The 13,643-nt window shown below is 39.6% G+C and overlaps 1 protein-coding gene across 1 annotated transcript; it reads left to right on the top strand.

The window, feature by feature from the left end:
* The first annotated feature begins 8,222 nt into the window (after nucleotides 1–8,222).
* Nucleotides 8,223–12,950, top strand: LOC117037190 (putative uncharacterized protein ZNRD1-AS1). The gene is given in 4 exon segments (XM_033133019.1): nucleotides 8,223–8,249; nucleotides 12,139–12,212; nucleotides 12,214–12,706; nucleotides 12,708–12,950. Coding segments are annotated over 4 exon segments (837 nt in total).
* The last annotated feature ends 693 nt before the right edge of the window (nucleotides 12,951–13,643 follow it).

Genomic DNA, 13,643 nt, shown 5'->3' with positions numbered 1-13,643 from the left:
TTATATTATATTATATTATATTATATTATATTATAGACTGGGTCTTATAGAAAAGTAAAATAAGACTGGGTCTTATATTAATTTTTGCTCCAAAAGACGCATTAGAGTTGATTGTCTGGCTAGGTCTTCTTTTAGGGGAAACACGGTATGTATTAAGTTGAATAATATGAAAATGCCAATATTTGACCATTTTTGATCTACAACAATGGCAATTTTATATGGTTCAATGTAATATAAAGATATTCATCATGGTGTTAATTGCAGATAACTGAAATGTCCAACAATAGGATATTGGTTAAATTATGGCAACCCATATACTAGGATTCTATGAAGCCACTAAAATTATAATGATTTAAATGTATTTTTATATACATATGTATGTATTATTATATATACATATAATTTTAAATAAAAATTAGATCATATAAGTTCTGTTTTGTAATATGATTTTCCTTTAATAATATATCATGAACATATTCAGTGACAATAAAAATACATTTAAATCATTATAATTTTAGTGGCTTCATACACACACACACACACACACACACACACACACACGAGGTCAGATAATTAAGTTCATGAACTCATCCTAGAAAAAGTGCTACATACCTCATTGCTGAATATCACTACAGTCACCTTCAAAGTACTCCCCTTGGGAAGCTATGCACCAATGCCAATGCCTAGTCCACCCTTCAAAGCAATTTTGGAACTCTTTTTCTGGCATGGCCATTGGAGCTGTCATTGTATTACCCTTCATGTCCTGAAAGTCATCAAAATGTCTTCTTTTCAATATTTCCTTTATCTTCAGAAGTAAGTCTTTGGGGGCCAGAACAGGGAGTAAGGAGGGTGTTCCAATACAGTTATTTGTTTACTGATTAAAAACTCCCTCACAGACAGTGCCGTGTGAGCTGGTGTATTGTTGTGATGCAAGAGCCATGAATTGTTGTTGAACATTCCAGGTAGTCTAACTTTTTTACGCAGCCTTTTCAGCACTTCCAAATAGTAAACTTGGTTAACTGTCCAGTTGGTGCAAATTCATAATGAATAATCCCTCTGATATAAAAAAAGGTTAGCAACATCGTTGCAACAAGTTCATGAACTTAATTGTCAGATCTCATATATAAAAAGGCTGCAATACTCATAGTCATTATCTCTTGACTGTATCTGATTTTTACAGTCTACATTGGGGTTATTTGTATTTTTAAACTTTTGACGGAATATAATTTTAAGTTATGTCAAAATCAATTCTGTAAGGAAATAATAAGTCAAGATTAGCTGTTGTAGGAAAAGACATAAACAATTTTGGAATCTATTTGGCTGAACCCAGCATTAGTTTAAAGCATCACACACAATAAAAAACTTGCATTTAGGAAACCCTGTCTCCAGCTTGTAGTATTTAAAACAAGTTAGATGGTGCACATAGAGATTTTACGAAGTATCCTGGGTTACTTTATTTAAGCAGGTGAAAATATATTGGCCATTATTTTTACAACAACTGTTGTATTATAGTATAAAGATTAGAGAGCAATTCATTCATAGTGTATTCCATTTTGGGGGAAATATTGCATAATATAATTGATCCAGTAAATAACCTAACACCTTCTGAACACAGCCTCTCCATTCTCCACTTACAACCTGTATACTAACTTACACTCATACCCTTCCCCCTTATTTAAAGAGAACAACCAACTGTCTTATCAAGAACTATTACATTTTTGTATTTAAATCAGTTCATACATTTGGGACTGAATGGGCATGGCTTTTTTTTTTTAACTGGATTTAATATTATGTTGGATAATCTCGTAATAGAAATAATATTTTAAAACATATTAATTAGTCTTTGCCTTATGTATCAATTCCAAAAGAGAAATACTTATTAACTTACTTGAATATTGATCTTAAAACATTTTTGATCTAAATTTGACTTGTGAAATTCAAGAAGACCCGAAAAATCCAAAATGGATTCATTATTATCATTAATGACATGTAACAAATTTTTAATCATAGAGAAAAGGTTTATTTGTCAACATAAACAGGAAATAAATGAGTTTGCTAATTCTTCCTTCCTATATAATCAGCATTCCTCATAGTATTGGTTTTAAGTGCATGTATCTGTGTGTATATACATCTGTATGTTTATATGTGTGTATATATATATACAGTTAGATTTATATCAATTTATCTGCCTGTATGTCTGTATACATGTGTATATATGTGTATGATTGCATGTAGATGTGTGTTCATGTATGTGTATTTATATACATATGAGTATCTTATGTTTATGTGTATATGTTATGTACATATCACATCAGTCCAAGGTGGAGAATACTTTAGGGCCATTGAAAACCAATTGAAATGTCCATGTACTTGGAAAGAGTCCATTTATAATGGAAACATAAAGTTACTTCTGATTTTTGGTAAGCAGAATAAATAAAATAATGAGCCCATTATAGTTATAGTGTGAGGCATTTAAGCTTTATGAAGTTGCTTTGATCACCTTGCTAGACAGAGAAAGGTAGAATTAGTTCCTGTTTAGGCTGAAGTGTGTTTATTCTTCTTCACATTAGAAATACAAGCTCTAATAGATTTAGAGGCCCTAAGTGTTTTCCATCTTCATTTGGGCAAAACCAAGCTAGCTATTTGCAGATGGTCATGTCCTTTACAAATGGACGGGTTGATTTCATGTATTAAGGCTGCAACATAAGCATGAATAAAAACAATAACCTGATGCTAAGTAGGTACATGTTAGCTGGATATCTGCTAGTACCAACAAGAGATTGCCAAAAAGGAAGGCCACAAGTGACTCTCCAGAAGCCTAGGGCTAACAGGAATCTGGGGATGTTGTACTGCATGTTTGTAGGGCTCTGAGTGAGACCACATGCCTTCTAGGTTAATTTCCTCTGCCAGCTTCTTTCATTGCAAGTGGCTGGGCAGGGCCTTGGAGGAAGGCCCGTACTTTTATCATAGGCATTGACTTACTACAGGAGTCAACAATTGCTCCATTTAAGGAACATTACTATCTCGAAAGAAACTAGAAAATAGGAGAGGGTTTTTCAAACCTAGACTCCTGACCTTAGGTGAACTTAATATGATTAGGCTAATACTTGGAGACAGTCAAGTTCTGTGCTAAAGGGTGCCATCTTTGAAAGGAAGGAGAGCTAGTTGTTCTCTTGTGCTTGACTGGTCTGGAGACGTGGGAGGACAGAGAGTGTGTCTCTGGTGGGAGGAGCCCTCTAGACCTCCCTTGATAAGGTCTGCTGGCCACATGTGTTCTGATCTGAGCCTTTCTTCTCTGAGCTACTTTGCTCTGAGGTGCTCTGCTCTGAGGTACTCAGCTCTGAGCTATTCCTCTATGAGCTACTCTGAGGTGCTCTGCTTCAAGGTGCTCTGCTCTGAAGTGCTCCGCTCTGCTCTGAGGTGCTCTGCTCTGCCTCAGGGAGACATCTTCAGTGTTTCAGCTCCAGCCGGGGAATCACTCTTCAATTTTTGGTGGAAAAGTGCTCATGTCTAGCCAGAGGGGAGCTGACTTATACATACAGACGTCCCCGCTGCTGTTCCCAGATTGGTCCATCCTCATGCAAATGAGGACTCAAATTCTTGCAGTTTCATTGCTCCAAAAAGGACTGTCCTGATTGGTCAGAATGGAGCCACTCTGATTGGTCAGTGGAGATGCTAATGACAATATAGCTGCACAGCTCCAATTAGATGGGGGAAAGTCTCAGTCCTATTGGTTGAAATATGATTCCAGGAACTCCTTTATAAGGGTTGGCTCAGCTGGCAGGAACACAGTGCAGGCAGGCAGTTCAGGGCAGGCAGCAAGGGGTATAGTGCAGTCTTCTCCCTGAAGAATGGCTTGTGTGAGAGGCCCCTGTTTAGCAACAACTGCTAGGTTCTATTTAGAAGTTTGAGCCCAGTTAGCCACCAGAAACCTTTCTCCACATGTACATTCATTCTCAGGGTCAACACTTCCAATAATATTCTTTAGCAATTCTGATGGCACTTGCCTAATATCCTGCTGGCTACTGTCTACTACTGGAGGGCAGGGATTATGTCTGCATTGTGCCTCTAGCCTCCATAGTGTCCAGGACTCACTGGACCATTTTGGGTTTGACAAGACTCTGCATGACCTTGTTCTTGCCTGCTACCTTAGCCATATCTTTATCCACTCTCCTGTCTATGGCTGCACTGGATTTCTGTCAATTTTTTCAAAAGTGCCAAGTGTTTGTAGTCATGGGAGAAGGAGTGAATGAGGGGGAGTGGAGGTCTCAGAACAGACCCACCTGCTCCTTCTACCACCATGACTAGAAAACACACACTAAATACCTGCCCTGTGAGCCGTCAATCAAGAGTGACTACTTTGGTTTTCAAGGATAACACAATACCTGCTCTTCCCCTAGGGTGCTGTGCCCTCCGCAGCCTATTCCCTTGCCCCCTGGGGCATAATGTTTCTTAAGCGTCTCCCAAGCGTATCCCATGGTTATCATTGAGAAGAGCAACAAAATGTGCCAGAAAGAAGGGTCAAGTCAGGTGGGACCTAAAACTTGATTTGTTATTGTGAGGGCTCTTGTCTTGGAACCTCTTGATGTCTTGGTCCTCAGTGGTCAGGAATTTGAGCTCAGAACTAGGTAATAAGAGTAAAGAATAAAGTCAGAGAAACACAGGTAGGGATGGAAGGTGGAGAACAAAGCACATATGTGAACAGGACTTGTAATGAGGATGATAAGGGCAGAATGATGGCATTCTAATTTTGTTGATTTTGGAAGGACTTTCCATTGCTTTACACTGCTTCCAAATTGTGAAATTTGCCTCAAATTAGCCTTTTAGGCAGAGATTGCAAATTGGCAGTTGTAGGCTGAATCTGGTCCTCAAACTTGTTTCAGTTGGCTAGCACAGTGTTGATAAAACATATTTGAATTAATTGCCAACATTTAAGGATTGGAAGATTTCATATATTTTTTCTTTTTTTGGTTTCTCTTAAAAAACTGGAAAAGCTGGCACCCCAGACCCACATTCCCATCCAGCATCTGTCAGCTGGAGCTAAGTACAGCCGTCCCCTTGGGATGAGACATACAGTAGTCCTCCCTTATCTGTGGGGGATATGTTCCAAGACCCCCAGTGGATGCCTAAAATGGCAGACAGTATTGAACCCTCTATATATTATTATTTTTTCTATACATACATACCTTTTCACTTAAAGGAAACAATTTATGGCTTCTCTTTGTCATACCTGAATTGCCAGCATCACTGCTCTCGCGCTTTGGGGCCATTAGTAAGTAAAATAAGCGTGACTTTAACACAAGCACTGTGATACCGCGCTAGTTGATCCGACAAATGAGATAACTACTAAGTAACTAGTGGGTGAGGAGCATATACAGTGTGGAGACACTGGACAAAGGGATGATTCATGGCCCAGGCGGGTCAGAGTGAAAATAACTTGAGATTTCGTCATGCTGCTCAGAATGGCGTACAATTTAAAGCTTATGAATTGTTTATTTCTGGAATTTTTCATTTAATCTTTTCAGACTGCAGTTGACTGTGGATAACTGAAACCATGGAAAGCGAAACTGAGGATAAGGGGCGGGGCTATTGTATTCTTTCCCAGTTCTCTACAGTCCCCATCCAGTTTGCTTCGTTTATTCAACATTTATATACCTATAGAAATGATCACCATAAATCCAGCAACCATCTGACACCATACCATGCTATCACAATATTATTGACTATATTCCCAATGCTGTACGTTACATCCCCATGACTTGTTTTATACCTGGAAATTTGTACCTCTTATTTCCCTTCACCTTACTCCCCTTTTAATTTTTCAATTACAGTTAACATTCAATATTATTTTATATTAATTTAAGGTGTACAGCATAGTGGTTAGACATTTGTATAATTTAAGAAATGATCCCCCGATGAGTCTAATACTCCCCTGGCACTATACATAGCTATTATCATACTATGACTCTATTCCCTATGCTTTACTTGACATCCAAAAGACTATTTTGTAAAAACCAATTTGTATTTCATACTCCCTGCACCATTTTTACCCTGTCCTCCAAACCTCCTCCCATTTATCACCCTGATAAATCTAGTACCCATCTGCCACCATACATAGTTATTACAATGTTATTAAATATATTCCTTATGTTATACCCTACACCCCCCTGATTACGTTGTAACAACCAATTTGTACTTTTTAATCCCTTCTCATTTTTCATCCACTCCCTCCATTCCCTTCCTGTCTGTCAACCATCAAAATGTTCTCTGTGTCTATGAGTGTTTCTGTTTTGCTTGTTTGTTTATTTTGTTATTTAGATTCCACATATAAGTGAAATCACATTGCATCTGCCTTTTGCTGTCTGATGTACTCCACTCAGCACGATACCGTCCAGGTCCATCCATGCTGCCACAAATGGAAAGAACCCATTCCCTTCCATGGCCAAACAATATTCCATTGTATATGTATATACCACTTACTCTTTATCCATTTATCCATTGATGGACACTCAGGCTGCCTCCACATCTTGGCTATTGTAAATAATGCTGCAATGAATACATAGATGCACATGGCCCCTTGAAGTAGCATTTTGGGTTTTCTTCAGATAAATATCCAGAAGTGGGATTACTAGGTCCTTCTTTGTCTGTTGATCTTTTTTTTTTTTTCCATCTTAAAGAAGTCCCTCTAACATTCCTTGTAATACTGGTTTGGTGGTGATGAACTCCTTTAGTTGTTTCTTGTCTGGGAATCTTTTTATCTGTCCTTTGATTTTAAATGATAGCCTTGCTGGGTACAGTAGTCTTGGTTGTAGATCCCTGCTTTTTATCACTTTAAATATTACCTGCCAATCCCTTCTGGCCTGCAAAGTTTCTGTTGAGAAATCTATTGACAGTCTTATGGGAGCTCCCTTATGAGTTAATAGTTGCCTTTCTCTTGCTGCTTTTAGAATTCTCTTTTTGTCTCTAACCTTTGCCATTTTAATTAGTGTGTCTTGGTGTGGGCCTATTTGGGTTCATCTTGTTTGGGACTCTCTTTGTTTCCTGGGTTTGTATGTCTATTTCCTTCACCAAGTTAGGAAAGTTTTCAGTCATTATTTCTTCAAATAGGTTCTCAATCTCTTGCTTTCTCTCTTTTCCTTCTGGTACGCCTATTATGTAAATGTTGTTATGCTTGATGTTGTCCCAGATGTCTCTTAAACTATCCTCATTTGTTCTGATTGGGAGTTTTCTGCTACCTTGACTTCCAAATCACTTATTTGGTGCTTTGCTTCATGTAGTCTGCTAGTGATTCCTTCTAGTGCATTCTTCATTTCAGTTATTGTATGCTTCACTTTAGACTGGTTCTTGTTTATGGTTTCTATGTCTTTTTTTATGCTTGCAGTCTCTGTGTTGAAGTCCCCGCTACATCCTTGAGCATCCTTATAACCAGTGTTTTGAATTCTGTCCCTGGTAGGTTGCTTGCCTCCATTTCGTTTAGTTCTTTTTCTGGAGTTTTCTCCTGTTCTCTCATTTGGGATGTATTTCTTTGTTTCCTCATTTTGGCTGGCTCTCTCTTTGTTTCTATGTATTAGGTAGATCTGTTATGTCTCCCAGTCTTGCCAGGTGGCCTTATGTAGTAGGTGCCCTGTGGGGTCCAGTGGCACAGTCTCCTTGGTCACCTGCACTGGGTGCTCCAGAAGTGTCCCTTGTGTGGGTTGTGTGTGCCCTTCTATTATATTTGAGACTTGATTGCTATTGACACATCAGTGGGTGGGAATGACCATCAGACTGACTGGCTGTGGGGTTTGGCCATCTCCACAGCTTACAAGCTGCTGTGTGGTGGGCTTATCACATGGAGCGGTAGGATTCCCACAGCAGGCAATGGTGCCTGTTGAGACTGCCCTTTGGGTGTGCCACTTGTGGGGCTAATTGGGTGATGCTCTGAAGCCAACCTCCACATATGTTGCTTCTGGGGTCTCTTGGGAGGGGTTCTGGTGGAGGCCCAGTTCAGCCAGTGCCTGTGATCAGTCAGGAACTACCTGGTAGGAGCTACAAAATGATCCACAGTTGATTGCTACCTGTGCTGGACCTGGAGGTGTGTGGCAGAGGCCATGCTGTGAACAAAGGATGGCCACCACCAGTACCAGGTCTGGGGTATCTCCGTAAAAAGCCAGGATACCCCAAGGCCTACTGCTGGTATCTGGCTTCCGTAAGGTTCAGCCACTGATAAAGCCTTGTGCGGTATGGAGTTGTGTTTGGTGGGGGTCTCAGTGAGTCACCAGCATGGAACAAACAGAGCTCACCAGACCAAACAGATTCAGATTTGGCCAAGAGTGTGGGGGAGGGCTTAACACAGGAAAGATGGTGTCCACCTGCCAGCTGCATAGGAGAACCCCACACAGGGATAATGGCGACTATCTTCCAGCCCACATCCTGAAGCCACACACCTCAGTCTGACCCTCATTTGTCTCCAAGGCTCCCTGTATGTCTCTGAGGCCCCCCCGGAGTCACTGTCCCTCTGCTGGAGCCCAGGGTGAGTGCCTGTGAGCGAGTCTGTGTGGGCCTTTTTAAGAGGATGTCTGGGTTTCCCACAGCTTTCCATCCCCCCCAGATGGTCAGAATCCCCACTGTTTTTCACAGCCAGATGTTCTGGGGGCTTCTCTTCCCAGCACCATTTTACTCCAGGCTTGTGAGGCTGGTGCAGAGCTGGGGTCTGTTGCTCCTTTGCAGCTGAGCTATCCCTCCCAATTTTTATCCACCACATGCCAGTTTGGGGCCAGTCTATTTTAGGTCTCTGCCCCTCCGTCTCGATGTGGCTTCTTCTTTATATCCTTAGTTATAAAACATCTGTTCATCTAAACTTCAGATGGTTCTCCAGGTTGATTGTTCTATAATTTAGTTGTGATTTTGATGCATTCACAGAAGGAAGCAGGCACGATGTTTATCTACTCTGCCATCTTGGATCTCTATACTTTTGATTTTTTAAAATATGCCTGATTACACTTGGTCCTTAGAACAACTTTGTATACATGGGGCAGGGTTTTGCTCTCATGATTTTATATAAAATAACATACGGAGGGTTAAGTGGCCTGTTCCAATTTCAGTAATAGAGCCACGACAAGACCCCAGACCACCTGAGTCCTAATCAATCAGGTCTATTTCCATTGTGCCACATCTGAAGGGTGGCATGTGATGATAGGAGACAGTATGGAATAATAGTAGTGAACATTTCCTAAGTGCTTACTCTGTGGCTAGGGGTTGCGCTAGGTGCATAAATTATTATTTATTCCTTTCATTATTATTATTCCAATCTTATAGAGAAGGGTGCTGAAGACATAGAGTTTAGATAACTTTACCAGAACAAACAGCTGGGAGGTGGCAGAGCTAGGATTGGAATCCAGATCACACTAACACTGGCATTCCAGTGCTTTACCACTGTATTAAACTTGACAGAGCAAGAGCTTTGGAGTCAGAGACACTTGACATTGAATCCTGCCTTGTACGCACTTTGTGACTTTGGGAACAACTTTGGGAACAATCTTTAAATGGGATACTAGTACTTGACTTTTAGGGCTAATGTGGATCTAATAAGATCATCTATTTAAATTATTTAGCACATCACTTGGCACAGAGTAAAGACCAATAAATGAAAGCTACCCAAAGCGGGGCAGTTTATAATAGTACTATCTCCACCAGTGTGCCCCAGCAAAAGGAATTTTTATCCCCTCTCTGACCAGCCCCTTAGACTAGTCCAAACTTATGTTATCCCAGCAATATGTGGTTCATGGTCAGTGTTTCTATACATTTTATATGTGAAATAAAATGAAAGTATCTTTTCATTCATATATTTTGAAATTAAAGAGCATTCTAATTCTAAAGATTTTAATTGTCAAAGGCACAATGGGTTTGTTGTAGAAATTCCAAATCCAGCCTGCCACAAACTGATGGCCTCTTGGCTTTTCATCCTAAGAGTGAACTTATCAGACACTTGAAACCGAGTGCCAAGTGATTCTGGGAAATTTTGTCTGGAATTTAAGGAAAGATGTATGTTTGAGAAAGTCTTTGGATGGTATGAAAAAATTTTAAGTCTGATAGATCTTGGGAAGGGTTCATGATGGGAGTGCAATGTCAAGCTCCCCTACCCCATTTTCCCCATTTCCGAGCACCTACAGATTCCAAAGTGTTTCAGGGATGAAGGCAGAAGGACAAAAGTTGGAAGGCAGGACTAAACAAAGTGATACACAATGTACCAAGCTGAAGCAACTATTATTTAGAAAGATACCTTCTATGTTCTAGGAGCCTGAAAAGGCAGGGAGGGGCCTAGAGCAGGCCTACTAACTTTTACTCACCTTGGGGAAGAAGGTTAAGGGCAGAGAGCAAGAGAGTCAGTGTAAGGAGAATCCTTATACAACTTTCACTTAGCTAATGTATTAGTTTCCTATAGCTGCTATAATGTATTATTACAAACTTAGTGGCTTAGAACCCAAATATATTATCTTATCCCTCTGTAGGTTACAAGTCCAACATGGGTCTCACTAGGCTAAAATCAAGGTGTCATCAGGGCTTCATTTCCTTCTGGAGGCTCTGGGGACTAGCCTGTTTCCTTGCCTTTTTCAGCCTATATTCTTTGACTCATGGCCCCCTTCCTCCATTTTCAAAGCCAGCAATGGCCGTTCAGAGTCCTTTTACATATCTCATCACTCTGACCTACTCTTCTGCTTCCCTCTTTTACTTTTAAGGACCCTTGTGCTTACATTGGTTTCACCAGGATAATCAAGATCAACTTCCTATTTTAAAGTCAGCTGATTAACAACCTTAATTCGATCTCCTACCTTAATTCTCCTTTCCCATGTATCGTAGCATATTCACAAATTCTGGGGAATAGGACATGGACATCCCTGGGAGGAGGTATTACTCTGCTTAACACAGCTACTGAATGTTACAAAGAGAATTGGCCCCAGTGCAAAAGAGAGAATAGATTAGGGACTTCAACAATTCTGACAAAATATTTAAAATTCAGGTTTTATTGGTAAAATGGCTTGCTATAGACCTGCTCTCGAATGGGAACACAGCATATTTGTAAATATGAAAATGATTTTCTAATTTTAACACAATTTCACTTAAAAGGGAAAATTAGCAAGAAGACAAAAGAAGTCTAAAGAGTAACAAGATTAATCTCACCACACATTAGAACAAGCTATAAAGCAGTAATTTTTAAGATGGTGATGCTGGCTCAAATGTGAAATATTTATCAGTGGAACAGAAGAAAGAGGTTGAAAATAACTTTCAGCATATATAACATTAACAGATGTCACATATGCACCATACAATGATGAGCAAAATATTTTGTATTATAAGCACTTTGGAACAATTGGATAGAAATGTGGAAAAAATTAACTTAAAACTACATATCTCCTACTATAGGGCACAACTGACCTCAGCTGGTATTTTAACTGAGTTAAAATCTGGTAAAATCAAATCTAAAGAATAGAATAGACAACTCCTCATTTAAGACAATTATTTGATAAAGTATAATCCCAACGTGGGGAAGAGGACAGACAATTTGCAGGACAAAAAGCACATAGGATAAATCAATACTTGAAAAATATGTAAACCTCATTATGGGATAAGGAAGTACAAATACAACAGAGTACCAATTTATGCCCATTTAATCAACCAAAAAGTTGTTTTAAGAGATAAAACCCAATGTTCGTGAGGCTGTGCAGAAATACATGTTAGAGGTGATGATCATAATAACAGTAACCAATATTTATTGTGCCCACCTTCGTTATAACATTCCTATGCATGGGGACTATTTTTCTCCCATTCCATAATAGCTAATATAGGCAAGACCAGCCTAATAAAGCTTTGTTGAAGTCCAAACCCTTTGTTCTTAACCAAAAGTCTACACTGCCTTCCACAGCAATATGTAAGGAGAGCAATGGAAAAATTTTTATCCTCTGAGTAATGTATTTCAGGCCCAGAAATTTAGCCTGAGAAAATAATTTCAGAAAAACAAAGAAAGCTAAGTAAGCATTTTTGGAAGTTACAGTTCTAGTGCTCCTTGGGCCTTGCGGGCCGTACAAGGGCTTTCTGCAGAACTCGAGCTGGCTATGTGCTTTGAGGGCTTTTCTGGGCCTTTGGAAGGGATTGGCCTAGGCTAAAGCATCTGGAGACCCTAGATTTACTTCAGGTCAGCAGTCCCCACTGGAGAAAAAAATGCTGAATCTAGGTGCAAGCAGCAAGACAACTGATAACTCAAAAATATCAAGAAGAGTATGAAGCATTCTGTAGGGAGCAAGATCTTTCTCTTGACTACTGGCTTGCCAAAACGGAGTCTTACTATAATAAAAGATCAGTGGGAATGATGAAAGAGCAAGAGACAGGCAATGAAATCAGGAAGAAATTGGAGGGGAAAACAACCCAAAGCATAGAGAGAAAAAAGGGTACTATTTGGTACCAGAGAGTGAGAGATGAAACACATATAGAAGCAATACATCAAGCAGGACAGGTGAAAGAATTTCAGAAGAAAATGTTTGGACAATTAATACGATCCCATAGTGAACCAACATTCCCAAAAATTGTGCCAGAAGAACATGGTGTCCAGAATGCACAGAGAATAAAACAGGTAAATGAGAGGGAACAGATACAAATTAAACATCACCTGGAATGCATGATTCAAGGGAGAGAACTCATAGAGAAAATACTCAAGGAAAGAATCTTGAGAAAAAAGCCAGAGTCAGCCACCTGCACAGGAGAAGCATGAAAGAGTAAAGGAAGAGATAAAAGAGTTTGAAAGTGTTACTGCATATCCACTTTTCCAGCCACGCAGTAGAATTTGCATTAAAGTGAATATTCTTATGGAAAAGTCTCAGAATAGAGAAGAGAATACAATTATAAAATCATATCAAAGAAAATTCTTAACCATGACTCCTTTTTTGAGAAGTCAAATAGGAAAAATAAAAGATTAGTAAAGTTTCAATTATTTTATGATAAAAAAGAAAATAATTGCAAAGAAAAAAACTATATACCCATCCATGCACACAAAGTTGTTTAACAAATAGCTATTGATTGCTCATTATCTACCAGGAAAAAAACTATAAACAGATTACAGTATATGAATGCAAACACTAAAATGATCAATGTAACAAATATAATCAAATGTGGAAAAATATTGATGAAATAATGTTAAATGAAAAGAATTGACCACACTAGTGGATATTCTCTATATAGAGACAATTGGTCACAGGGTGAGACTCAAGATTCAAGAGGTAAAATTTGTCAGAAAGGCTATGTGAGTTGGGACAGGGATTGGGCAAAATTTCCAAGAAGAACGTTTTCAGTGGGGAAGCCTACCGCTTACTTTCATGAAACCAGGCTGTCCATTTTCGATTGACTGCGTATAAAAGCCAATTTTGCAGAAATAGTTGTTCCATCCGCCCAAAGGTTGATGGATATGCGTTTCTAGTTCCATAGAAAACAAGACCTCCCCCCAACGCCCGCTCCCTGCTCCCCATCCCCCCCAACCCGCTCTCGCTTCCCTCCCCAGCCCTCCAAGTGGCCCGGTGCTTCTCTTACCTGATTTCCTGGGAGCAGCCTGTGCTTCTTGACTGGGAAGTGAGCTGAGACCAGGGGGCACAGGCAGATAGGTGCAAGCGACCAGT

Source organism: Rhinolophus ferrumequinum, chromosome X, assembly GCF_004115265.2.
Source record: "Rhinolophus ferrumequinum isolate MPI-CBG mRhiFer1 chromosome X, mRhiFer1_v1.p, whole genome shotgun sequence".
NCBI lineage: Eukaryota > Metazoa > Chordata > Mammalia > Chiroptera > Rhinolophidae > Rhinolophus > Rhinolophus ferrumequinum.
The sequence above is the reverse complement of the archived record's forward strand: the minus strand, read 5'-3'. Positions and strand labels throughout refer to the sequence as shown.